The sequence below is a fragment of the Mesoplodon bidens genome (assembly GCF_964165515.1).
Source record: "Mesoplodon bidens genome assembly, chromosome: 10".
Lineage (NCBI taxonomy): Eukaryota > Metazoa > Chordata > Mammalia > Artiodactyla > Ziphiidae > Mesoplodon > Mesoplodon bidens.
Window position 1 is genome coordinate 76,069,068 of NC_138172.1, and position 25,988 is coordinate 76,095,055.

General features: G+C 34.7%; 1 protein-coding gene across 8 annotated transcripts in view; it reads right to left on the minus strand.

Moving 5' to 3' along the window:
* The window catches only part of SUPT3H (SPT3 homolog, SAGA and STAGA complex component), a 441,549-nt gene that overhangs the window by 197,358 nt on the left and 218,203 nt on the right, over positions 1 to 25,988 (minus strand). For all 8 annotated transcript variants that reach the window (XM_081246855.1, XM_081246852.1, XM_081246857.1 and 5 more), the window contains one exon: positions 13,050 to 13,134. In XM_081246855.1, the coding sequence (XP_081102981.1) occupies positions 13,050 to 13,134 (85 nt within the window). The remainder of the gene's footprint in view (positions 1 to 13,049; positions 13,135 to 25,988) is intronic.

A 25,988-nucleotide genomic window follows, 5' to 3' on the forward strand; every position in this document is an offset into this window, starting at 1 on the left:
CATGGTAACCATAGTTAATAATACTGTATTGCAAATTGGAAAGTTGCTAAGAGAGTAGATCTTAAAAGTCCTCATCACAAGAAAAAAATTTTCTTTAACAATGTAAGGTGACGAATGTTACCTAGACTTACTGTGGTGATCATTTTGCTATATATACAAATATTGAGTCATTATGTTGTACACCTGAAACTAATATAATGTTCTATGTCAATTATACCTCAATAAAAAAAAATCAGAAACAACTCAGTCTTACTTCCTGGCCAACTACTAATATCAAATCTTAAATGCTTACATGATTAAATGTGATTTGTTACTCTATCGCCCAGGAACCAAACTCACATAAACAAAACCATCCACTTGGACTTGAAGGAACTGTGTACATAACAAAGCACTGGGGTCTTAAGAATCTTGGTTTTAAAAACCTCCTCAAGTTCCTTTCACCTCTAAAACTCTATGCTTCTTTGAGTTTTGCTGTGTTCAAAATAGCCTCAGCAATTGATTCATAATGGTGTCATATACATAACTAGAAAAAATTCTGTCTCACTGATGTTGAAAATAGGAGTTATTGGTCTGTGAACAGGTGCACTGCTAAAAAAAAAAAAAAGAAGTTTTAATGTAATTCTAGTTCCAGAGCTATTAATAACTAAATTTCGATATTCAAGATATCAGGAATAGTGAACACTAGGTGTCAGTGTAAGAAATGGAAAAATATTTTTAAAAACTTGTTTCCAATCAGGTGTATAACAAAGAAATCAAAAACAGCTGTGACCACATTTACTTATAATTGCATAATTCATTTAACAAGCTCTTTAAAACAAAAATTCCTGTTCCAAAACCATCAAGAGTTTAAGATCAGATTAAGCTGATTATTAGAAGTTACAAGTCTTTTGTAACTTCAGTTACATAAAGCACAGCAAGTACTTTTACTTTTAAGAATACATATTTTGAAGAATAGTGTTAAATACAGGTATAAGTATGGAAGTATTATGTTGCATGACTTTAGTTGGTAGAAAACAATTATTTAAAAAAACTATGCTGGATGATTAATTTGAAAATACTGAATTTTAACTTTTTCCCCGAAGTCTCCTACATAAATACCAAGGTATTACAAGTTAAGATGCTTACAGGGTCAATTCACAGAGGAAAGAACACATGAACACAGGAAGGATGATTGACTCTCCCCAAATTTTGGTACCTAGAGGTTGTAACTTAACTATGAATGCTAATACTGATGATAAAAACTGCATCTATTAACTATAACAATATTTCAGATAAAAAGCTTTCTCTATAGACTCTTCAGGGTAAAGATTTTCAAAATAGGTTTTGAAAATATTATTATTAGCAATACTCATAAAATATAGTGCCTCATATTTTATAAAGTATATTCATAGCAAATACCTGATTTAGGCCCCCAAATAATTATATAATAAATCTATACTCATTAGCACACTGGTCATTTTGGGGGCTTGAACTCTCTTTTCTGTCCTCTGAACCCTCTCTCACCTACCCATTTATCTATTTCTCTGTTTTATCTCTCAAACTCCACGTTACTATCTACTTAGTACATCTTTCCATGTGTTTTTCAAGCATGTTGGGAAACTTCTTCATACAATATTCTGAAAGTCATTCATTTGGGGGAAAGGAAAAAACTAGACATAGTAGTCATCACTAAAATACAAAATGTTGGGACTCAAAAAATCATTTAGGAGAACATTCAAGTATTTGATGGAGAAACTCTTGTTTCACTGACAGTTAAGTTGTATTTGAACTGCAGTCATAAGAGGAGAAAGCATGAAGCTTACGGAAAAGCCTTCCAAGTCCCAGGATTCAAACAAAGGCAATTTAAACCACTCCGCATCTGACGGTTTCTTCTCAGGGACATCAAGTTAGATGGGAACAGACAAGGAAGAACAGGGAAATTCACATATAACAAATTATCTAAACTGATATCTGAGAATTTTAAGATATCTAAAGCATACCAGGAGTGAGAAGTAGAAGTAGGAGAAATCAAGACAGAACTGTATACAGTGTGACATTCAAAGCCAGGAAAGTGGCCCCAGAAATACATACAGCATATGATTCTTCAAGCTCTCTTCTGGCTCTTTAGTGTCTTTGCCCTTAACACTGTATTACTCCAATTGTATAGTTTTTTGATTAAAATTTTTGGCTGGCATTAATTAAATCATGTTTTCATCAACAGTGTCGACGAGTGCTAAGCCATTTATGTACATCATCTTATATAATGCCTACGAGGTAGGTAAATTCCTACAGATGAGTAAACCAGGACTCAAAGGGATTAAGAAATAACACTCAATAATGCATAACTAGCAAGTTATGAAGGAAGCCAAAATTCAAACCCAGGGATGTCTGTCTCCAAAAGCTTTCCACCCTACCAGCATTTCCCAGCTGAAGGTTCAAAAGCTCTTGTGGGTTTTGCAAAAGTAACCAGGAGGGTCCCATTTAGAACAATGACTAGTAAGTGAGAATATGCCAAATTGGTACATCTAAATGTACTCAGAACTCAGAACTTCTACCTGTTTTTTACTCAGATAAACACTGATGTCCGTCATAATGGATTTGATTGATATATTGTTTTGAATTTGTTTATTCTTACAGATACAGAATTTAATTTACAGCCATAGTGGATTAGTGTTTACAGATGGCAAATGTAGTTCAGAAACCTGTCACCATCCAACTCAGAGGTAGTAATATCTCTCGCCTAAATACTTCAACATCCTTCTTCAAACAGACCTCTCTGGAAGTGGCATCTTGAGTCTTTCACTACCTTATATAAAACAGCCAGGTTATTTTATCCACTTTCCTGACTATGCCACTTTCTAAAATCTTCAATATCCCCAGCAATCTATAGAATTACATAAAAATTCCTCAGTTTGTAATTCAATGACCTTGAATATCTAGTCCCAACCTTCTTTTTCATCCCTTTCTACAGAATACATTTAAGAAACAAGTATATTCCAGTGGGAAATCCACATGGCTTGATCAAGGTGATTTCATATAAACCAATGGCTAAATTTGATTTCTTGGCATAAAATGCAAGCTCTGGGCAATTTATATGATATTTAAAAATAGGAATTCTACTCCTGACAACATCTAAAACTTTTCTTCTTGAAGCCAATGACCAACGCAAGCAGCAAATGGTAAATTTCCAGAAAAGTTCACAATATCTTAAATATCTTTTTTTGAGTATGCATTAATCTCTTCTTTCTTAACATTTAATTACCTTTGTCCAGAGATCTATCAAATGATGCCTACTTTAATGTTACAAAATTATTCGTTATGCCAAAATGTTTTGCTGGCTATTATGACCATTTCTCACGTTGAAGAATGTTACTTTTTCTCTTTACAGACTTAAAATACAGGATATCTTTATCAGATACTTGATATTGAATTTATATTTTCCACACCAGAAGAAGGTTCTACTTACTTTTCTTGGGGCTTCTCTTTTCTAACCATTTCTTTTTGTTCAATATTCTCCGTAAACCCTCTGCAAAATATGAATCTATTCTGAAATCAATACTTTCACTACAGAGAACCACAGAATACTCAAAAGTAGAAGGGACCTTAGAGATACACAGTAAATTCAGTCAGTAAGTACCAGAATAAAAGAATCAGAATTTTTCATTCTAAAGACTCCTCAAACTCTCTGAAAAAGAAATTACTTGAATTTCACATCTCCTATTTTATAAACTGTGCGACTTTTGCCAAGTTGCTTAATCTTTCTGTTCTTCAGTTTCCACACCTACAAAATATTTTCTAACTCTCCAGGTTTATCGCAAATATTAAGTAAAATGTTTATTATAAGAGATGTCATTCTCAAAGTATGCACAACTGAAAGTTTAAAAAGAAAATATACTTTAAAAAATTTCTTAAGGACATTACTAAATCAAGGAATCTTTATACAAAGTTTTAGGGAAAAAAGTTTTTTGATCTTTTAAGAAATATATGCTATATTATATATAACTAAATTTCCAGATTAAAAAAAATAAACTTTATTATTGAGAGACATCTTTCTAAGTGTATCACACACTATCTTTACTATCAAAGAGTATCCTGAATGTATCAATTTTTTCTAATTGTTTCAAGCCTTCAATATGAATATCAATCAATATACTTGTAGTATATAAGAGTGATGGTCTCTACAACCAAAGAAATGTATTAGGAGATGTTAGGTATTTCAATGCATACTTTCTGGAACATAATTTATAAATGGTACTCCTAGACCAATGAGATACCTATAATTTTGTGTAGTTCTGTTTTTTAGCAATCATTTCCCTCTTAGCTCCTACACTCTCCCAACTTCTTGCTGCTTCTTATCAGCACCTGCTTCCACACCATTCTGCTGCATCTACTCTACTGTGAAAAAGAAAAATATATAAACTTTTAGATTAAACCCACTCTGAGTAATGAGCACGATTACAGTAGTGTCTATTGCCTTTCTGTCGCTTACTGTCAGATTCTTAGCTGGATTAGAAGTGCAAAGTCAGTAAGATTCTACTGATAATAAAACATTACTTTCAAATTTAGTCTCAAAACATTCTTAACGTGTTCTCTTAAGCCTTTTCTAATTGACACATTTATTTGCTGGACCTTATTTCTCTTTCCATTCACTTTAAAAATCTGAAGTCAATTTTATATCAGTCTTCAAACATAAATAATATCTTTTGAATTTCAGATTATCTACATCACTTAGAATTCAGAACCACTTACTCTAGAGAAGTATCTAAGGAGAGTTAGTGCATTCTTAGGAAACAGAATGTGACTTATAAATTCATCGAGAGATATAAAAATGACTAGAACGTTTGAAATTATAAGCATAAACAAATGGCTCCCTATCACAGTCAGTAAAATAAAACCCCTAATAAAACATCAGGATGAATGTGAGTATCTGAAGGGATAAAAAACATATTTAAAAAAAGAACTGTTACATATTCTTCAACTGTAGACTAATACATAATACTTGGATCTGGGAAATAAAGCTGTCTAATGATATCTATATAACACATAAGGCCATGTCAAATTGGGTTAAACTATGTTAGAAAGCTACATAGCAATAATAGTTGTTATTTTTTTAAACCTGGAAAATGGCCTATGTATCTACAATAAAATAATATATAAAAAATGTTTAGGAGACTGGTTGGCACATAGTGGATATGAACTTTTATTTCCTTCTTCTCTGCATAATCTCCACACTAATCAAGAGAAACAGCAACTCTGGGAAAAGAAGATATAGGGTTATGAATACATAAAAGATTTTCAAAGACCTTGGAAAAGGTACTGAAGAACAGGAGTCTGAAAACAAGTCTCTTGGTTCAGATACAGGACAGAACACAAAATGTGATGAAGGAGAATACAGTAGTTGGGAGATACGTGCCAAAGTAAAAGGCATTAGAAGAACAAACAGGGGAGGAGAAACTCAGTGCCTGCTAATCCAGATGGGAGGTTAGATAGTTACTCCTCACACCTGTTAAGTTTATTCTTTACTAGTTTTCATAAAGATTATTAGAATAACTTTGAACACCAATTCATATATGAACACAGAATTCAACAGACTGCGTGGTTTACTACTTGGCTGATAAATTCATATAGTGAAAACCCAGTATGATTTTTAAGTAGAATGGTAGGTAATTATATTCTGTGCATAAAACAAAGTGATTTTTCCGATATTTAACTGTGAGTAAATAGAGAAATAAAAGTAGCTATACAGCCATCAAAAATTAAGGTATTTTTTGAACTGCAAAAATGGGTATTATCAAAAGCATATTATTGACAGCATATAATATCAATTCAGTCACACAATTTCCAGTTGGCACAAATCTGTACCTATTTTAATTAACTGATGCAACTCAGTCTGGAGAGAGGGTATTTTATGAATGGTCTGCATGTCTTTGGTAAATCTGAAATTCTTGGAAACTACACATTAGGCATTTAATAGGAGCTGCAGCCAGAACTGAGTTTCAGCACAGGTCAGAAATCCAAACTTGGCATAGGATCCAAGTAGCTAGCAGAGCTTAGCTTAAGTTAGGTAACAGGATCCTAGCTGACCGGCAGGAATAAATGAAGAACACTAAAGGAAAAGCCTTGACACACATGGAAAGGAGGCAAGACACTGTTTTATACCTCCGCTAAGAAAACCATGTATAATAATATGAAACAGTGCTTTTAACTTACTTGGAACGATAAACAATTTGTACTCTGAGATTCTCTTACCTTGAAGAGTTGAACAATTGACTATTAGTAGAATATACTACAGGAAGAAAAAGAAGACATGCTGAGAGTTGGGAAAGGACTGGAAATTCTTTCCTGGTTGGTCCTCTAGGTTATGCCTGTAGCAAATTACCCAGGAGAATTGGCGGGGAAAACGTAGCTAAAGAGGCAATCTACTTAGAATATGCCCATTTTGTGTCACAGATTAAAAACTATTATCTGTCATCTGCAATACAAACATTATTTCTTAAAAAACAGAAGATACAATACTATTTCTTGAGGTATGAGGTAGTAATATGAGAGAAAATCCAGCTAAGTAATAGAAAATATTAAGAGCAATCGATCAGAAACAAGTGCCATTCAAAACAATTAGTAAATTTTCCACAATACACTCTTTAAAAAGAAGCAAAAAAGAAGGAAAGGAATCACTTTTCAAGACATACAATGTTCTATATTTTGAACAATGCTGTGTGTGTATATGTGTGCACAGGTGTGTGTATATTCCACAAAGCAGGTGTGCTTTCAGTCTGTTTATGCTAAATATGTGGTACTTCATTTACTCTACAGTAGAAACAGACAAATAAGCCAAGAATTTTTTCCCAGATGGTATTTGTGAATTTCTCTGTCCCATCCAAGTAAACACAGAGTGGTGTGTTCCGGTTTGCTGAGTTACATATCCACGCTCTGACTTAGTACAAAGTCTGAATGTTTAGTCAGCTAAAAGACTGTTTCCATTCTGTGATTCATTAGGTCCCCATGGTACCTCTACTTCCTTTACTTTATGCAATCACAAATTATATTAGTTTGTCCTATTTTTATAACCCTTATAACTGAAGTTCTGCACAGGAAATTCTATCGCTATTTTAAAACATACTCATAAACCATTACTGAGGTGACATAAGTGACAGCCCCACAGAAGTGGTGATGAGGACTGAACATTGCCTTGCATGAGCTCCTTCTACCAGGAAGATAGAGTGTCAAATTAAAAAGCATTACAAGTAAGTGGGGTGGAGGAAGGGATGACTCAGTGTATGCTAATCCAGATGCGAGACTTAAGCAATCACTTTTGACACATATAAATTTGTTATTAATTTTCATAACTAAAGACTATTAGAATAACCCTGAGAAAGTGGTTCTGATGTGAAAACAGTACAACAAATTGAGGAGCTTACTAGTTTCCTGGTAGATTATATAGTGAAAATCCAATATGTTTTGAAATGGAATGGTAGATAGTTATACTTTGTGCATACAATGAACAGGGTCCTCTGATATTTAATTTTGAATGGATAAAAAAATGAAAGCAGCTATCTAGCCATCAGATGTCATGACAGTTTTGGAACTTGAAAGGTTATTATTATTGACAGTATCATAATAGCAACTCTATCACACAATTTCAAGTTGGCATAAATCTTTACCTACTTCAAGTAGATGTAGCTCACCCTGTGGAGTGGGAGAAGAGGGAAGCTTAGGATATGAAAATGTTTGCATCTTTCTGGAAAATTTGAAAGAGAATTTCAATGGATTTTTCAATCCAATTCTAATCTAAATCATGCCATTAAATAGCCCTGTTATCTTAGAATTAATCACGATAGTAACCATTTACTACTACTAACTTAGAGAAAGGATACTATGCCTCAGAAACTTCACTAAGTCCTTTAATATACAATATATCTAATTTTTATGACCCTCTATAACCACTGTATAAAGTAAGTATTAGTATTGTTATTTTACAAAATAAGAAAAAAGTTTTGAAAACTCTCTCTAGTGACAACTAATTAGTATTGCACTGAATCATAAAACTGCTGATATTTAACCATTCATGACTTAGAAAAAAGGCAATTTCATTTGGTTCAAAGTATTATATAACAAATAATTGCTGAAGTATAATTCAACTTTAAAATCCTATGACTTTAGTATTCTAACTTGTTCCTGAATAAAGTCAAAAGCTTTATATAGATTTTAAACTATATGTTTTCATGATTTAACATATTCTATAATCTTCTCCAGTGAAGAACAGTTAACTGGGGCCTAAGCTGGTCACAACCTAACAAGTGGAACAGAGTAGAGTTAGGTGGAATCACTCAGACTGGAGGGCAGGCCTGGCTGAAGAACTGAGAAAGAATCAGGGGTAGGACAAGAGGGCACAGGTCTCAAATGGGAATCATAGGTCCAAGAAACAAGAGACAAAAGATTTAAAGAAAACCTCTTCCCAAATGAAACAACACGCAACCGCTGCCAAAATGATCCCAGAGACTGAAGAACGGATTTTCTTCCCCTTTAAAGTTTTAGATTAAGGTATTAAGGGCCGGCAGTTGAGGAAAGAACGAGTCAACTGAAGTTCTAGCTCACTACCCCAGTACTTAAAGGTGCTTTTTGAACAGGAGACACAGCACCACAGAGGTTGTAAGAGTGGAATCACTTTCTTCCCTTCTAAATAGGCTGTAGTAAGAATCTGAATGCTTTTTATTTCTTCTATAAGTTATGTATTCCCTTGGATAGTACACTATCAAAGCACTTTGATAGATCACTCTAGCATTAACAGAGCAAAGTCATAGGGGGAAAAAGTATATCACATAAAAACAACTTCCTTATTATATTTGTCTATGGACTTCTATGACATACGTAACACTGTTTCCACAGCTTTTGAGGAAAACTAAAATTCCTTTAAAAAACATCATTTTCTTCCAAAATTAAAAAGTATGTTTTCTTGAAAAATTGAAATTGAAGATGGATATGGGAAATATGGCAACAATGTGCTATATAAATCCATTAACACTGAATACTTTCCTGGTTAAGCAAATGAAGCCGGCCTGGTAAAAACCAGGTAGAAGTGGCTCCTAAGCTCAGATTTCCATATTAAAAGTCATACCTATGCTGTCAAACATTCCAATTTTAATCTTTCAAGAATAGCCAGAAATCCTAAGTTTTTATGTAAAAGTGATCTAATGAAAGATCCTATGAAAGATTTAACATATATTTTTATATAGACATGTATATACAAAAACAAGAAGAATTCCAGGCTAGATACCTCTTGTCAAAACCCCCATCTCTCCCTGTGAATATCAGCATTACCAGTTATCATAATGTTTAAAAATTAATTTACTTAAAAAAATTTAAATTCAATTTATTTAAACTAAAAAACAGTTCATCCCACTCTACCCCCTGCCTCTGGCAACCACCAATCTGTTTCTCTGTTTCTATGAAGTTGATTTGTTTTTCTTTTAGATTCCACATATAAAAGGGCTCATACAGTACTTGTCTTTCTATGTCTGTCTTACTTCACTTGGCATAATATCCTTGAGGTCCATTCATGGTATTGCAAGTGGCAAGGTTTCATTATTTCTTATGGCTCAGTAATATTCCATTGCATAGTCATACCACAATTTCTTTACCCATTCATCCATAGGTGGACACTTAGGTTGTTTCCATATCTTGGCTACTACAAATAATGCTGCCACGAACATGGGCATGCATACATCTTTTTGAGTTAGTATTTTCATTTCTTTGGAAAAATACCCAGAATTGGAATTGCTGGGTGATATGGTAGTTCTGTTTTTAATTTTCTGAGAAACCTCCATACTGCTTTCCATAGTGGCTGCACAAATGCACAATCCAACAATGCACAAGGGCTCCCTTACTCTACATCCTCACCATCACTTGTTATTTTTAGTCTTTTTGATAACAGTCATTCTGACAAGTGTGAGGTGATATCTCATTTGGTTTTGATTTGCATTTCCCTGATGGTTAATGATGGTGAGCATCTTTTCAGGTACATGTTGGCCAGCTGTCTGTCTTCTTTGGAAAAGTGTCTATTCAGATTGTCTGCCCATTTATTGTTTATTTTTTGCTATTGAGTTGTATGACTTCTTCATATATTTTGGATATTAGCCCCTTATCAGATATATGATTTGCAAACATTTTCCTCCATTCAGTAGGTTACCTTTTCATTCTGTTGATGGTTTCCTTTGCTGTGCACAAGCTTTTTAGTTTGATGTAGTCTCACTTGTTTATTTTTGCTTTTGTTTTTGGGGTCAGATTCAAAAAATCATCGCCAAGACCTATGTCAAGGAGCTTAGTGCTTATGTTTTCTTCTAGGCATTTCATGGTTGTAGGTCTTACATTTAAGTCTTTAATCCATTTTGAGTTAATTTTTGTGTACAGTGTAAAAGAGCATCTAGTTTCATTCTTTTGCATGTGGCTCTCCAATTTTGACTGCTTTCTCATAAATTAATTGACCATATATGTGGGTTATTTCAGGGCTCTTATTCTGTTCCACTGATCTACATGTATGTTTTAGGCCAACACTTGTTAGAATGGTTATTATGAAAAGGACATGAGATAACAAGTGATGGTGAGGATGTGGAGAAAAGGGAATCCAGTACTTTAAAACTGTTGTGCTATTTCCTTCTAGTCTCCATATTTTCATGAAAATTCTGCTGTCTTTCAAATCATTGTTCCCCTATGGTAATAAATCTGGGTGCTTTTAAAATTTATATTATGCCGTTCATAGTCAGCAGTTTGAACGTGCATTTCTTTGGGCTCATCCTTTTTGGAGTTTGCTCAGCTTCTTAAATCTATAGATTTACATATTTTAGTAAATTCCAGATGTTTTCAGCCATTATGTAATTATACAGAAAGCCTATTTGCAATAGCAAATAAGAAGGTTAAATACTTAGGAATATATCTAACAAGAAATACGTGAAGCCTATAAAAAGAAATGTTAAAACAGTCATGAAAGACACAAAAATAGTCCTGAAAAAATGTAGACATTCCTTTTTCTTAGACTGACTCAACATTAAGATGCAGTTCTCTTTAAATTGATTTATAAATTCACACAATCCCCATAAAAATACCAGCAAGTTATTTTATGGAGCTAGAAAATTCAATACTAATGTTCACATGGAAAAATAAACATATAAGAATAATCAGGAACACACTGAAAAAATTAGAAGGGGCGTCTAGCTGTAACAATCTTTAAGATATACCATAAAACCTATATAATTAAAAATGTTGTATTAGCACATGCGTAGACAAATAAACCATTGGTATAGAATATAAAATCAGAAATAGACCCCAATACATATGCTGATTTAGTAATGATAAAGGAGGCATCTCAAATCATTAGGGAAAGTAGATACTTTTTAATAAAAGATGATGGTATAACTGGGTAGTCATTTGGAAAAATCTATAGTTAGATCCATATCTCACACAATAACAAGAATAAACCACAAATGGTTAGGAATCTAAATGTTAAAAATGAAATCATACAGGTACTAGAAGACAATACGGATGAATTTCTCTTTAAACTCAGTATAAGAAAAGTGTTCCTAACTATAACTCAAAATACAAAGGAAATAAAAGATTGATGCATTTGACTACATTAAAATAAAAATACTTGTATGCCTCGCCAAAGCTCATAAAAACAAAGTCAGAAGATAACTGTAACTGACACAGAAGAAGAATATATTTGTATCATATGCCACAAACAAATGACTGATATACCTAACATTTATGAGACACAGGACCAAAAACTTGATAGAAAAATGAGGAAAGGACATGAAAGCGTTCCTAGTGGCCAACACTGAAACTTCTTGAGAAATAAAAATAAATAATAATATTACTGCATAATGAACCAAAGAATAAAATTTAAATACACATTAGTCCATACACATGTACATTAAAAATTTAATAAATAAATGGTGATAAAGAATAGCTATTCCTTTCAGAATAACTACAATTAAAAAAGATAAAAGGAAAGAAGAAAATAGAAAATCATTACTATGCAAATACCACAGTAATAACTGTCTCAGACTACACCCACTGATAAACGTTAAAATTAATATGCAAAATGTTTCAGAGAAACAGTATTTGCATAGTCACAAAATATCTCCCACAAGACATTTATTAACAACAAAATGAAAAAAAACCACCAAACTTTATTATAGTGGAAAAATTCAGCATATACCACTTTACCCAAGTTATCAAGGTTAATTTAAGATCACAAACAACACATCAACAACATGAACTCACTGATATGATACAGTGAGAAAAGCCCATCACTTCTGTGGTATTCTTGCCAAAAAGGCATAGCCACATTCTAACCATAAGAAAACATTAGACCAATTGACAAAGAAGCGCATTCTACAGAATAATTGTCTAGTACTTTTCAAAAATGTCAAGGTCATGAAAGACTTTAAAGAAAGACTGAGGAACTATCACAGATAGAAGACCACAAAGACATGACAGCTCACTACAGTGTGTTATCCTGGATTAGCTCCTGGAACAGAAAAGGGACATTAACGGGAAAACTGATGAAATTCATATAAGGTTGGTAATTTTATTAACAGTATTGTACCAATGTTATTCCTGGTTTTGATAACTGTACTATGGTTATGCAAGATGTTAACAGAGGAATGTGAACTGTATCTGAGAATTCTCTGTAATATTTGAGTAATTCTCTTTCCAGACATCTAAAATTCAGAATAAAAGTTTTTTTTTAAAGTTCTAAAAAAACTATAATGATAAAAAACAGATCAGTGTTATCCGAGGTCAGGAGTGGGAGAAAAGACTGATTACACAGGGGTACAAAGGGATGTTTTTGGATGATGGAAATATTTCTATATAATGATTGCATTGCTAGTCACATGACAATATTCATCTGTCAAAAGTCATGCACTGGTGAAATTTTGTTACATGAAAATTATACTGCGATAGAGCTGACAAAAAAAGAATTCCAAATGTAAAAAATATATATATCTTGGGTTGTGATGCCAATATAAGTGGAATGCAGAGGAGAGATACCAAATAAGATTATATGCTCTTACCAGGTTAATTAACTGAGTGTGTACTACATCTTCTACCAAAACTGCTGTTTCGTGAAGAGGCCTCCTAGAATCACCTAGAGAAAACCTGCAAAGAAAATCAAACATACCAATATTAAGGACTGTAAAACTAAGAAAGGCAAAAGTGAAAAATATTTATCATAATACTGTTTAATAAAGTACAAACTGTCCTCTCAAATGACAGAGTATGTATTCAATTTTCTATGGACAAAGAATTGCATCTTTCCTACATAAGCTGAAACTTCCAGAGAAAAGTGCAGTGTCATCAATGTTATTTCTTGATCTGTGTAGGCATTTTTGAGGGCATTTACTATTTCAAAATGTAAAATTTTAAAGACACCCAATTCATAATACTGGCAACCAGAAAACTGTTACCATATCCAAATAACCAATACAGCTGGCCCTTCATATCTTCAGGTTCTGCAGGTTCCTCAGATTCAACCAACCACCAGCTGAACATATTCGAAAAAAAAAAAAATCCAGAAAGTTCTGAATAGCAAAACTTGATTCTGCCATGTGGTGGTAACAATTCACATATCATTTACATTGTATTTACAATTATTTACATGGCATTTACTTTGTATGAGGTATTATAAGTAATCTAGGAACAATTTAAAGTATATGGAAATTTCTCCAAAGAAGATATACAGATTTGACAATAAACACATGAAAGGATGCTCAACATCACTAATCATTAGAGAAATGCAAATCAAAACTACAATTAGGTATCACCTCACACCGGTCAGAATGGCCATCATCAAAAAATCTACAAACAATAAATGCTGGAGAGGGTGTGGAGGAAAGGGAACCCTCTTGCACTGTTGGTGGGAATGTAAATTGATACAGCCACTATGGAGAACAGTATGGAGGTTCCTTAAAAAGCTAAACATAGAACTACCATATGACCCAGCAATCCCGCTGCTGGGCATACACTCTGAGAAAACCATAATTCAAAAAGAGTCATACACCACAATGTTCATTGCAGCCCTATTTACAATAGCCAGGACATGGAAGCAACCTAAGTGTCCATCAACAAATAAATGGATAAAGAAGATGTGGCAAATATATACAATGGCATACTACTCAGCCATGAAAAGAAATGAAATTGAGTTATTTGTAGTGAAGTGGATGGACCTAGAAACTGTCATACAGAGTGAAGTAAGTCAGAAAGAGAAAAACAAATACAGCATGCTAAGACATATATATGGAATCTAAAAAGAAAAAAAAATGGTTATGAAGAACCTAGGGGCAGGACAGGAATAAAGACGCAGACGTAGAGAATGGACTTGAGGACACAGGGAGGGGGAAGGGTAAGCTGGGACGAAGTGAGAGAGTGCCATGGACACATATACACTACCAAATGTAAAATAGATAGCTAGTGGGAAGCAGCCGCATAGCACAGGGAGATCAGCTCCGTGCTTTGTGTCCACCTAGAGGAGTGGCATAGGGAGGGTGGGAGGGAGATGCAAGAGGGAGGAGATATGGGGATACATGTATACATAAAGCTGATTCACTTTGTTATATAGCAGAAACTAACACACCATTGTAAAGCATTATCCTCCAATAAAGATGTTAAAAAAAAAAGAAAAAGAGACATGGGACACAGTCATGAGTAGATCACTTTCACTGAATTTCCTTGTCCAAGATTCACTTAGGAAGGCAAAGTGTGTTATTTTGAGGGGCATTTGAAGAAAACGGTAACTTTAACATTACCATGGAAGACTATGTGTGTAAACACTACAAATAATAATTGTTTATTAAAGTAAAAATAAAGTATATGGAAAGATGTGCATAGGTTATATAGTAAATGCTATGTCATTTTATATAAGGGACTTGAGCATCTGACGATTTGGGTATCTGCAGGGGGTTCTTAGAACCAACCCCCCTCAGACACTGAGGGACAACTGTACAGTAACACAATAATAGCCACATAGAAAACTAAAAAAAGCATGTGATGTAATTAAAATGAAAACTGCTAAGAAAAATGCATGTAAATGGTGTAAACTATTATTTCAAATTATATACAAGCAGATTATCAAGAATGGATGACAAAGCTGATCTTAAAAGTCCTCTTCTCTATTTTCATATTGTGGACTAGATGGTCCTGGTAAAGAACATTTGAAAATATACAGTAATATATTAAAAACTTATATTTAAAGCATACTTTAACCAGCAGTAGAGAAAACAACAAAGAAGTCAGAGAAAATGAGAAAACACAGTTCCACAGGATAAGAGAGCCCTGGAGCCAAAATTTACTCTGAAAGCATCTACTTCTTTATAGTAGCCTATAGCTTGGATTTCAACCAGCACAGTTTTCAAGGTATAGGAAAGAGCGCTGGGACCTCAAGAGAGGTATGAGGTCAGTTTGAGGAAACTACTCTGAAGTTGAGAAAAGCAACACCCAGATGGTGATACTTTCAGTGTGTGAACTAGGAAAATACCACTCCAAGGAAGGCACTTTGCCTGTCTTACCCCGGGCTGAGTGAAAGAGAAAAAAAATGTGGTACTGGCACAAACAGACTATAGGAAAAGGACAGAGAGCCTAGTAATAAACATATAATGGTCAACTGATCTTCAATAAGGGTGGCAAGAGCACCCAATCTGGAAAGGACAGTCTTTTCAACAATTGGTGCAGGGAAACAAGATGTCCACATGCAAAAGAATGAAGTTGGACTCTTACCTTGTACCACATATTAAAATAAACTCAAAATAGATCAAAGACCTAAAACTATAAAACTCTTAGAATAAAACAGAAGGGGAGATCTTCATGACCTTGGATTTGGCAAAGGTTTCTTAAGTGTGACACCAAAAGCACAGGCAACAAAAGAAAAAAAATAAACTGGACTTCATCAAAATTAAAACCTTTTATAAATCAAAGAACAGTATTGAGAGAGAAAAGATAACCCACATAATGGGAAAAAAATGTTTGAAACTCATATATCAGATAAATAACCAGCATATACAAAGAACGCCCATAACGCAAAAAAAAAAAACACCCAACTTAAAAATGGGCTATAGACTTGAATAGATATTCCTCCAATGAAAATAAACAAATGGCTAATTTCAAATGAAAAGATGCTCAAAATCATTAGCCATTAAGGAAATGCAAATGAAAAAAAACACGGAGATACCACTTCAAACCTGTAAGAATGGCTATTATCAACAAAATGGAAAACAGTAAGTGTTGGCTAGGATATGGAGAAATTGAAAATGCTGTACATTGCTGGTGGGAATGCAAAATGGTGCAGCCACTGTGGAAATGTGCATGATATGTAGACACCACCCGAAACTGAACAGCTGTAGTGCTATAGTCCCCTTCTGGAACATCCCTGAAAGACAGTGGTAAAGGGAAATCTTCCCAGTGCACAGAACTTACAGCAGTGCACTTAGTTGTTTACTTGAAAGGAGAAATAGTTAGATGTGTAATTTTATACTGATTCATGGGCTATGACCAATGAGTGGCTAATGGTAAGGGACATGGAAGGAGTATGTTTGGGAAATTGGGAAATTTGGGGAAGAGGTAGACAGATGTCTCTAAATAGGCAAAACAACAACAACAACAACAACGTGAAGACGTCAACTATATTTCAATTTAAAAAAACTAAAAAAAAAAGTGAAGATATCTGTGTCTTGTGTGAATGCTCATAGGTGACCTCAGCAAAGGAAGATTTTAACGATCAAGTGGATACCATCAGCTTTTCCCGAATCACCCCATCATTGCCCAATGGGCTTATGAACAAGGTGGCTGTGGTGGGAAGGATGGACTTCCACTCACCAAGGCCACTGCTGAGTGTCCATCTGTCAGCAGCAGAGATCAACACTGAGTTCCCTATGTGGTACCATTCCCCAGGGTGATCAGTCAGCTACCTGGTAACAGGTTGATGCCATTAGACCACTTCCATCATGGCAGTGGAAGTGTATTATTCCTACTGGAATAGACACTCTGGATATGGAACTGGCATCCCTGCATGCAATGCTTCTGCAAAAATTACCATCTGTGGACTTAGAGAATGCCTATCCACTGTCATAATATTCTATACAGCATTGATTCTGATCAAGAAACTTACTTAACAGCAAGAGAAGGGCTACACTGGGCCCACACTTATGGAATTCACTATTCTTAACATGTTCCCCACCATCATGAAGCAGCTGGTTTGACGGAATGATGAAATGGCCTTTTGAAGACTGAGTTACAGTGCCAGCAAGTTGGTAATACCTTGTAGATCTGGAGCAAGGTTTTCCAGAAGACTATCCAGTCTAGAACCAGCATCTAATATGTGGTGCTGCTTCTCCCACACATAGAATTCACAGGTCTAGGAATCAAGGGATAGAATGGGAGAGGCACCACTCATTATTACTCCTAGACTCACTAGCAAAATTGTTGCTTTCCGTTCCCATGGCCTTATGATTTGCTGGCTTAGAGGTCTTAATTCCAGAGGGAGGAATGCTTTCACATTTATGCCACTGACACAATTATTCCATTGAAATGCAACTTAAGACTGTAGCTGAGTCACTGTGGATGCCACATGCTTCTGAATCAACAAGCAAAGAAGGAGTTACTGTGTTGGCTGGGGTGAGTGATACTGACTACCCAGTGGAAAATAGACTGGTACTCCACAGTGGAGGTAAGAAAGAGTATTTCTGGAATATAGGAGATCCCTTAGGATGTCTCATAGTATTACCATGCCCTGTGATTAAGGTCAATGGAAAACTACAACCCAATCCAGGAAGGACTACTAATAGCTCAGATCCTTCAAGAATGAAGGTTTGGGTCACTCCACCAGTTAAAGAACCACAACCAGCTGAGGTGCTTGCTGAAGGCAGGGGAATACAGATTAGGTAGTGGAAGAAGATAGTTATTAATACCAGCTACAACCTTATGACCAGTTATAGAAAGAGGATTGTAACGGTCATAAGTATTCCCTTATTTTGTTATGAATACGTTTGTGTGTGTGTATGAATGTGAGTGTTGGGGAAATATCTGTTTCCTTCCCTCTCTTATTCCCTCCTCATGTAACATAAAATGTATTGGCCTTACTGTATTTGTTATTCATTTTATATTCATTTTATATCATAGTATTTAAGTTAGGAGAAGTATAAACATCACTCACGGACTTAACCTCATCTTCTGGGGAAGGGGTTAGCACATTTTCAGTTGTGTGCTGGATAACTGTATCACATTAGGCAGAACTATGACCTTGTTATTGTCTTTATTTGGAGATTAAGTATAGTTTAAGGAGATACGGGTGCCCAAGTTGATATGGGTGATGGCTAATTTTATGGCTCAGTTTGACTGGGCCATGGGGTAGTTAACATTAGTTTGATATGTATTTGAAGGTATTTATGCGTGAGATTAACATTTGAATCCATAAACTGGGTAAGGCAGATTACCCTCTCCAATGTGGGTGTGCCTCATCCAATCTATTGAAGGCCTGAACAGAACAAGAGGAGGAGTAAGGGAGAATTCACCCTCTGCCTATCTTCAAGCTGGGACATTGGTCTTTGACTGCCTTTGAACTCATTTTGGGACACCATCAGCTCTACTGCTTCTCAGATTTTCATACTGTAGTTTTACCCTCCCCTCATCACATTTTATGTTGTTGATTTCACAATGTACATCTTTTACCTTGTGTATCATTAACAAATTATTGTAGTTATGATTATTTTTACTACTTTGGTCTTATAACCTTCAAACTAGATGTGTAACTGATTTACCCACCATTAAAACATTTGTGTATTCTGAATTTAAGCAGTGGAATTTGTACTTTTATACATTTTACTATTACTGACAAGCATCCTTTCATTTCAGTTCAAAGAAGTTCCTTTAACATTTCTTATAGGCTAATCTAGTGCTTATGAACTCCTTCAACTTTCACTTGTCTGGAAAATTCTTTCTCTCTCTTTCAATTCTGAAGGATAACTTTGCTGGGTATACTTTTTTTTTTGGCTGCCAGGAAAGCAAGAGCAAAACATAAATCTATTAGGGCTTCCCTGGTGGCGCAGTGGTTGAGAGTCCACCTGCCGATGCAGGGGACACAGGTTCGTGCCCTGGTCTGGGAAGATCCCACATGCCGCGGAGCGGCTGGGCCCGTGAGCCATGGCCGCTGAGCCTGCGCGTCCGGAGCCTGTGCTCTGCAACGGGAGAGGCCACAATAGTGAGAGGCCCGCGTACCGCAAAAAAAAACAAAACCAAAAAACCCCCATAAATCTATTAATATAATTAACTACATAAAATATGAAAATAAAAAAAACTGTATGATCATATCAAGACGTAGGAAAATCACTAAACAATCATTCACGACAAAAATTTTAGCAAAGTACGACTAAAAAGATTTTCTTTAATCTGATGAAGAGAATCTACCAGAAACCATATAGGGAACAACATACTCAGAAGCATTCAAACATTTTGAAATTCAGACCAATATAAGGATTCCCACTATCACCACTTTTAGTCAATATAATACTTAAGATTACAGCGACAACATAAGGCAAGAAAAGGTTTAAACTATATAAGTATTGAAAAGAAAAAAACTAAACTGTTCTTATTCACATATAATCTGAGTATCTACACAGAAAACTCAAAATAATGGGGAGACAAAATATTTCAATTAATAAAGGAAGCCAGCAAGTTTTTCAACTATAAGAGCAATCTGAATATCATCAACACAAAGGCAGAACTCATTGAAACAGACAGCAGAGTGGTGGTTACCAGGGGCTGGGAGTGGGGGAAACAGGAAGATGATGCTTCAAGGGTACAAACTTCCAGTTAGAAGATGAGTAAGTTCTGGGAATGTTACATACAGCACAGTGATCATAGTTAACAGTACTATATTATACACTTAAAAGTTGATAAGAGAGTAAGTCATAAATGTTCTCACCGCAAAAATGAAATGGTAACTGTGTGACGTGATAAAGGTGTGAGCTAAAGCTATGGTGGTAATCATTTTGTAATAAACAAGTATATCAAACCAACATGTGTACTCCTTAAACTTATATAATATCAATCATATCTCAATAAAGTTGGGGAAAACAGCACACAAAGATAGAAAATGCAATTAAAAATATATAAATTGGCTCTAAACTTTATGTGAGAGAGTCATGAGCCAAGAATAGTCAAGACACTTTTGAAGTACAAAGTAGAAGGAGATTTCCTACAAGACTTATTATAAAGCCATAGTAATTAAGGTAGTGTGCTACTGGTGCAAGGACAAACAAACAAACCAACAGAACAGAAAGAGAATAAAAAGTCCCCATTAGAGAGTAAACTCCACAATGGCAAAAATCTTCTGTTATGTTCACTGACATATTCAATATTTAATTCTTTGGGCTGCTGGAACAAAGTTTCTCTTCCATTATTTTAAGTTAATTTAAATCGCAGGAAAGAAGAAGTACAGAGTTATCAAAGGGAAATAATTGACTCAAAGATAAAACAATGAATACAATTCACATCTCTAGTAAAAAGAATATTTTAAAATACTTCTTATATTAATAAAATATACAAATAATTACCAAGTTTTACCTCAAGCTTTTATATACTTTTCTACTAAAAATAATCATCATTAACATAAACATGTAAAGTACTTAAAACCAGCTAAAGATATAAATAGGGATGGGATTTTGATGAGTATATTATTTTAATTTTCAGGGTTGTTAGTTCTTCAGCTTAAATTTGCATTTTTTCTCATATTACGGCTGCTAAGTTTTTTTTCCCACATGCAGAAAGCTAGATATTGTCTTAATGGCTTCTGGAAAATAGAAATGAAAGCCACAGTACCTAGCCATAGTCACCTCTTTTTGTTCTGCAATGTATATAATATTTTTAAGTCACTTAAAGACAAAATCCAAGTAATTGGTACTTATATATATCTTTTGATCCCCCCCCAATTAAACACCTATCTTATTACTCACTGATGCCTTCACTGACTTGTCTTGGGTCTATTCCCAACCAAAAAGGTCTGATGCTCAAATCCTTCACATACTGCCTAGATGCCTATAACAACACCAGTACTGCTGGACCAGCTTCCACTAAAGGTCTTTCAGGAAACGTTCCTGAAAAAGTTGTCCCTCCCCTGGTCTTCTGCAGTAGCTTCATTGCTATAACACACAAGACTCTATTTTAGTTATTATGTAACTTTGATAACTATGGTCACAACAAGTAAGTCCAGAGCATACTTGCTGGACTCCACTTAACCAAGACAGTGGCACAGCCACTTATACTCCATCCTCTCACCCAAACCGGATTGGTTTTATTCAATTCCAGAATCAAATGTTTCAGTGATCACTAGAGCAGCTGACTCTGCAATTCCCTTGTCAAGTGCATAATGAAAGTATGAAATAAGCAAGACTATTCATGAGGTGAAGTTATACTTCTGCACACTTAGAAGAGGATGTGTGCTGAACGAAACCATGGGATACTATTCCAAAAATTCTGCAGAACTTACCACTAAGCCTTTCAGTATTTTTGTGTGCTATGTGTAAGCCTAACACAGTCTAAAATTGGGAGATAGCCTTTACATAGACATCTGTTAAAGTAAAAAGAAAAATCTATTAATAGAAAGTATAGAGTACAACAGAGTAAGAACTAGTTACATTCAAAAAGAGACATGTACCAAAATGTTCATTGCAGCTCTATTCACAATAGCCCGGAGCTGGAAACAACCTAAGTGTCCATCATCGGATGAATGGATAAAGAAGATGTGGCACATATATACAATGGAATATTACTCAGCCACAAAAAGAAACGAAACTGAGCTATTTGTAATGAGGTGGATAGACCTAGAGTCTGTCATACAGAGTGAAGTAAGTCAGAAAGAGAAAGACAAATACCGTATGCTAACACATATATATGGAATTCAAAAAAAAATGTCATGAAGAACCTAGGGGTAAAACGGGAATAAAGACACAGACCTACTTGAGAATAGACTTGAGGATATGGGGAGGGGGAAGGATAAGCTGTGACAAAGCGAAAGAGAGGCATGGACATATATACACTACCAAACGTAACGTAGAGAGATAGTGGGAAGCAGCCGCAGAGCACAGGGAGATCAGCTCGGTGCTTTGTGACCGCCTGGAGGGGTGGGATGGGGAGGGTGGGAGGGAGGGAGATGCATGAGGGAAGGGATGTGGGAACAGATGTATATGTATGACTGATTCACTTTGTTATAAAGCAGAAACTAATTTAAAAAAATTAAAAAAAAAGAACTAGTTACAGAAACATTTCCAAAACACAGAAAACAAATTTTTAAAAATACACACTGAATATTACTACAGTCACTATGTGTTTCCAAAAAACAACAAAACTTCATTTCAATAGTTTCTAACCTCAGTTAGAAAAAAATAAAGTTTTTTAAAAAAAGGAAGATGCTAGATATTTGCTATCTTACTCTCTGTTGAACCCCTATTTGACATCTTTAGTTAGTAATTTATGCCTAGATGCTTCCTGAGTATGGTGATACACTTTCAATGTCTCTGGAAATTCTGACACATTATTGTTTATCAGAATCTTTTGCTAACCTCCAGATCCTATGTAAATATATATATCTGATGATGTATCTACCCACAGACCCATTCTTCATACATCCACTTATCACCAACTGTTGAAATCAACCCCAAATTCTATTTTTTTAAATAATTATAATAGACTTCATTTTTTAAAGCAGTTATAGAAAAAGTGAGTGGAAAGTACAGAGGGTTTTCATATATCCCTTCATCTCCCTCCATGCCCGGTTTCCTATTATTAACATTTTGTATTAGCGAGCCAGTACTGATTGATACGTTATTATTAACTAAAGTCCAGAGTTTACATTAAGGGTGACTCTGCATGAGTTTCTCTATTGGTTTTGACAGATGTATAATGATATGTATACACTCTTAGAGTATCATACAAATGGTTTCACTACAAATCCTCTGTGCTCTGCCTATTCATCCCTTCCTCCTTTGCAGTCCCTGGCAATAGCTGATCTCTTTACTACCTCCATAGTTTTGTCATTTCCAAAATGTCATAGAGTTGCAAACATATGGTATGTAGCCTCTTCAGCTTGGCTTCTTTCACTTAGCATTATGCATTTAAGATTCCTTCATGTCTTCATGGCCTGATAACTCTTTTTATTATATTTTTATATTAAATTATATTTTTATATTTTTATATTAAATTTTATATTATATTTTATATTTTTATATTAAATAATATTTCACTGTATGGATATACCATGGTTTATCCATTTGCCTACTGAAGGACATACTAGTTGCTTCCCAGTTTTAGCAATTCTGAATGAAGTGACTATAAACATTCATGCAAGTTTTGTGTGGACGTAACTTTTCAAGTCATGTGGGTAACTACCAAAGAGTGTGTTTATTGGATCATATAATAAGAGTATGTTTAGTTTTGTAAGAAACTGCCAAGCTGCCTTCCAAAGTGTCTGTACCATTCTGCATTCCCATCAGCAATGGAGAGTTGCTGTTGCTCCACATCCTCTCCAACACTGGGTGTTTCGGATTTTAGTCATTCTAATGGCTGTGTAGTGCTATTTCATTGTTGTTTTAAGTTGCAATTAATTCCTTAATGATGTATGATGCTAAGCATCAACCCCAAATTCTTTTAATGGCTGTAACTGTAAGAAAAACAAACTTTTCCAGTAAGCATATACAGTACGTGTATATTTATCTTTTTTTAAGTCATACAAACATACATGTGATATTAGTACAAAAACACAGTATAAAACAAAAGAGAAATTTCAAAGGAGGTAAAAATGTATCAAACAATATTTTAAAATAAGTATTATTTTCTTTATTGAAATGAGAAAACTTTTTTGATCTGATTAAATACATATATATAAATTATTAGCATTACCAACACTCCCAGTTTGCCTGAGACAGGGATTTTCCAAATTATTTTCTACCAAAGAAATCAGCCTAATTAATACTAAAAGGTCATGACATATTTTTTATCAAAAAAAAAGTCAGAAAATTGTCTTTTTTTAAGGGAATGAATGAATAATACATAAGTGTGTATACTATTTACTTTCAAACAGTTACCCTATTATTTTTGTTCTAGAGTCCCCAAAAAGCACCTGGGGAATTTGACCCTTCATTTGGAGATAATGTTTTTCCATGCTGTCCAGTTGAGGACTAAGGTAGGGTACTCAGTGCAGGAGGAGTAGCAACCCAGCTGAGTCTCGTTGCAGTCACTGCCTCCACTCAAAGAAGAAACAGCACCAGCTGAATGAGGGGCCAGAGATGTGAGCTGAGAATAAACAGATATAATTCATATGGCCAGTATCCAATTAGGAAGATTACAATAATGCAGCTCAAAGTCTCACTGCATCCTGGCCATCAGCTACAAAGAAGAGGCAATCAGTTATGATGAAAAGAAATTAGACTGAAAGTTAGATGACCTGGTTCTGGTTCCTACTCTGTGACTAAGTAGTACTGTAACCTCGGGCAAGTAGAATTTCTGGGTACCTCAGTTCCTCCACAATGAAAGGAGGGGACTGGATTCAATGATTTTAAAGATGTGCTTTCAGATATTTATTCTGGGTATGCAAGTAGATATAATCCTTAAATCCCTAAAACTTCTGTCTTCAAGAATTATAAGAAAATTATATTTTAAGAAAATCACTTTTATAACTCTTGTAAGAAAGTTAAATCTTACTAAACTGAGTAAATTGGGCAACAATCATGAAATTAAGAAAAAAGAAAAAAAATTTAATGGGTAACACAGAATAAAATAAATAAATAAAAACAATTAGAGGAAGAGCAATAAAGCTAAATTTATTCCTGTCCTATATGTGGAAATAATTTCCAAGAAACATTCCATTGCCCCCTAAAAGACATTAAAAACAAAACAAAACAAAACAAGATAGTGCCCGTACTTGGGGAAAGTATCACAGAATTCTATATTATTCTTCTTTAGTATATTTGACAGGGTCAGCTTCTGAGTCTAAAATACTTGTTTTCAAATTTTCAAGCCCCGATTAAGAACAGAGTGGAAGGACTGAATAAGTTCTAATTAAGGGGATTCTTCAATTAAAGAGATCCTTTCACAATGTATATGTATATCAAGGCATCACATTGTACATTTTAAATAACTTACAATTGGTCAATAATACTTCAGTAAAGCTGGGGTGTGGGGAGAGAGTCTGAAAAAGAAGCCAAGGAAGTAAGTTTAGTAAAAATCCATGACAGAGAGCCTGCTAGAACAGTCCTGAAGAACACAAGGCCCACAAGCAGATCAGCTCATAAAGATCCAGGAACTAACATAAAAGGACAAAGAGACATTTCTTTACTACCTTGTGTGTGTCTTCTTGGATGCTGAGTTGCTTTCAGTACTTACCACTGGCTATAAACTCTAATGTGGTTAAATTATTCTGGATACTGTGGTTAAGTAATTGCTGTGGTCTTGGGAGCTAGTAACTGCTTTTTTTTTTTTTTTACTTCTGGTTTTTTGAACATTTTCTACCTCAGGTAATTGATATTACTTTGGAATGGACACTGTGACTACTGCTTGATGTAAGAAGGCCCTGGGTGACTTTCTGTCCCCAAAAGAAAGTTTCCTTTTTCTCTTAAAACCACTTATTTGATTATACTTTTATAGGCTAGGTATTACTATAATACCCAGGAATTTCTCCTAACTGGAATTAGAGTGAATAGCAGGCTGGAGCCCTAGCATACACTCCAGTCAGCTAACCTGGTACTAGACAGCACATGCAAACACAGACATCATACTGCTTATGTCATTCTTACCCAATATTTGTTGAGACTGATTTATCCTCTGTCCAAAGGGGAAAAAAAGTACAGAAGTTTGACCATGACCAGTCATTTAAGGTAATCAGACAGTCATAAACACATGCAAATTCTCCTTACTCTTCAATTTTTAATACCACTAACCTTTGTAACTCTATGATTTTATCTACCTGTTTTCCA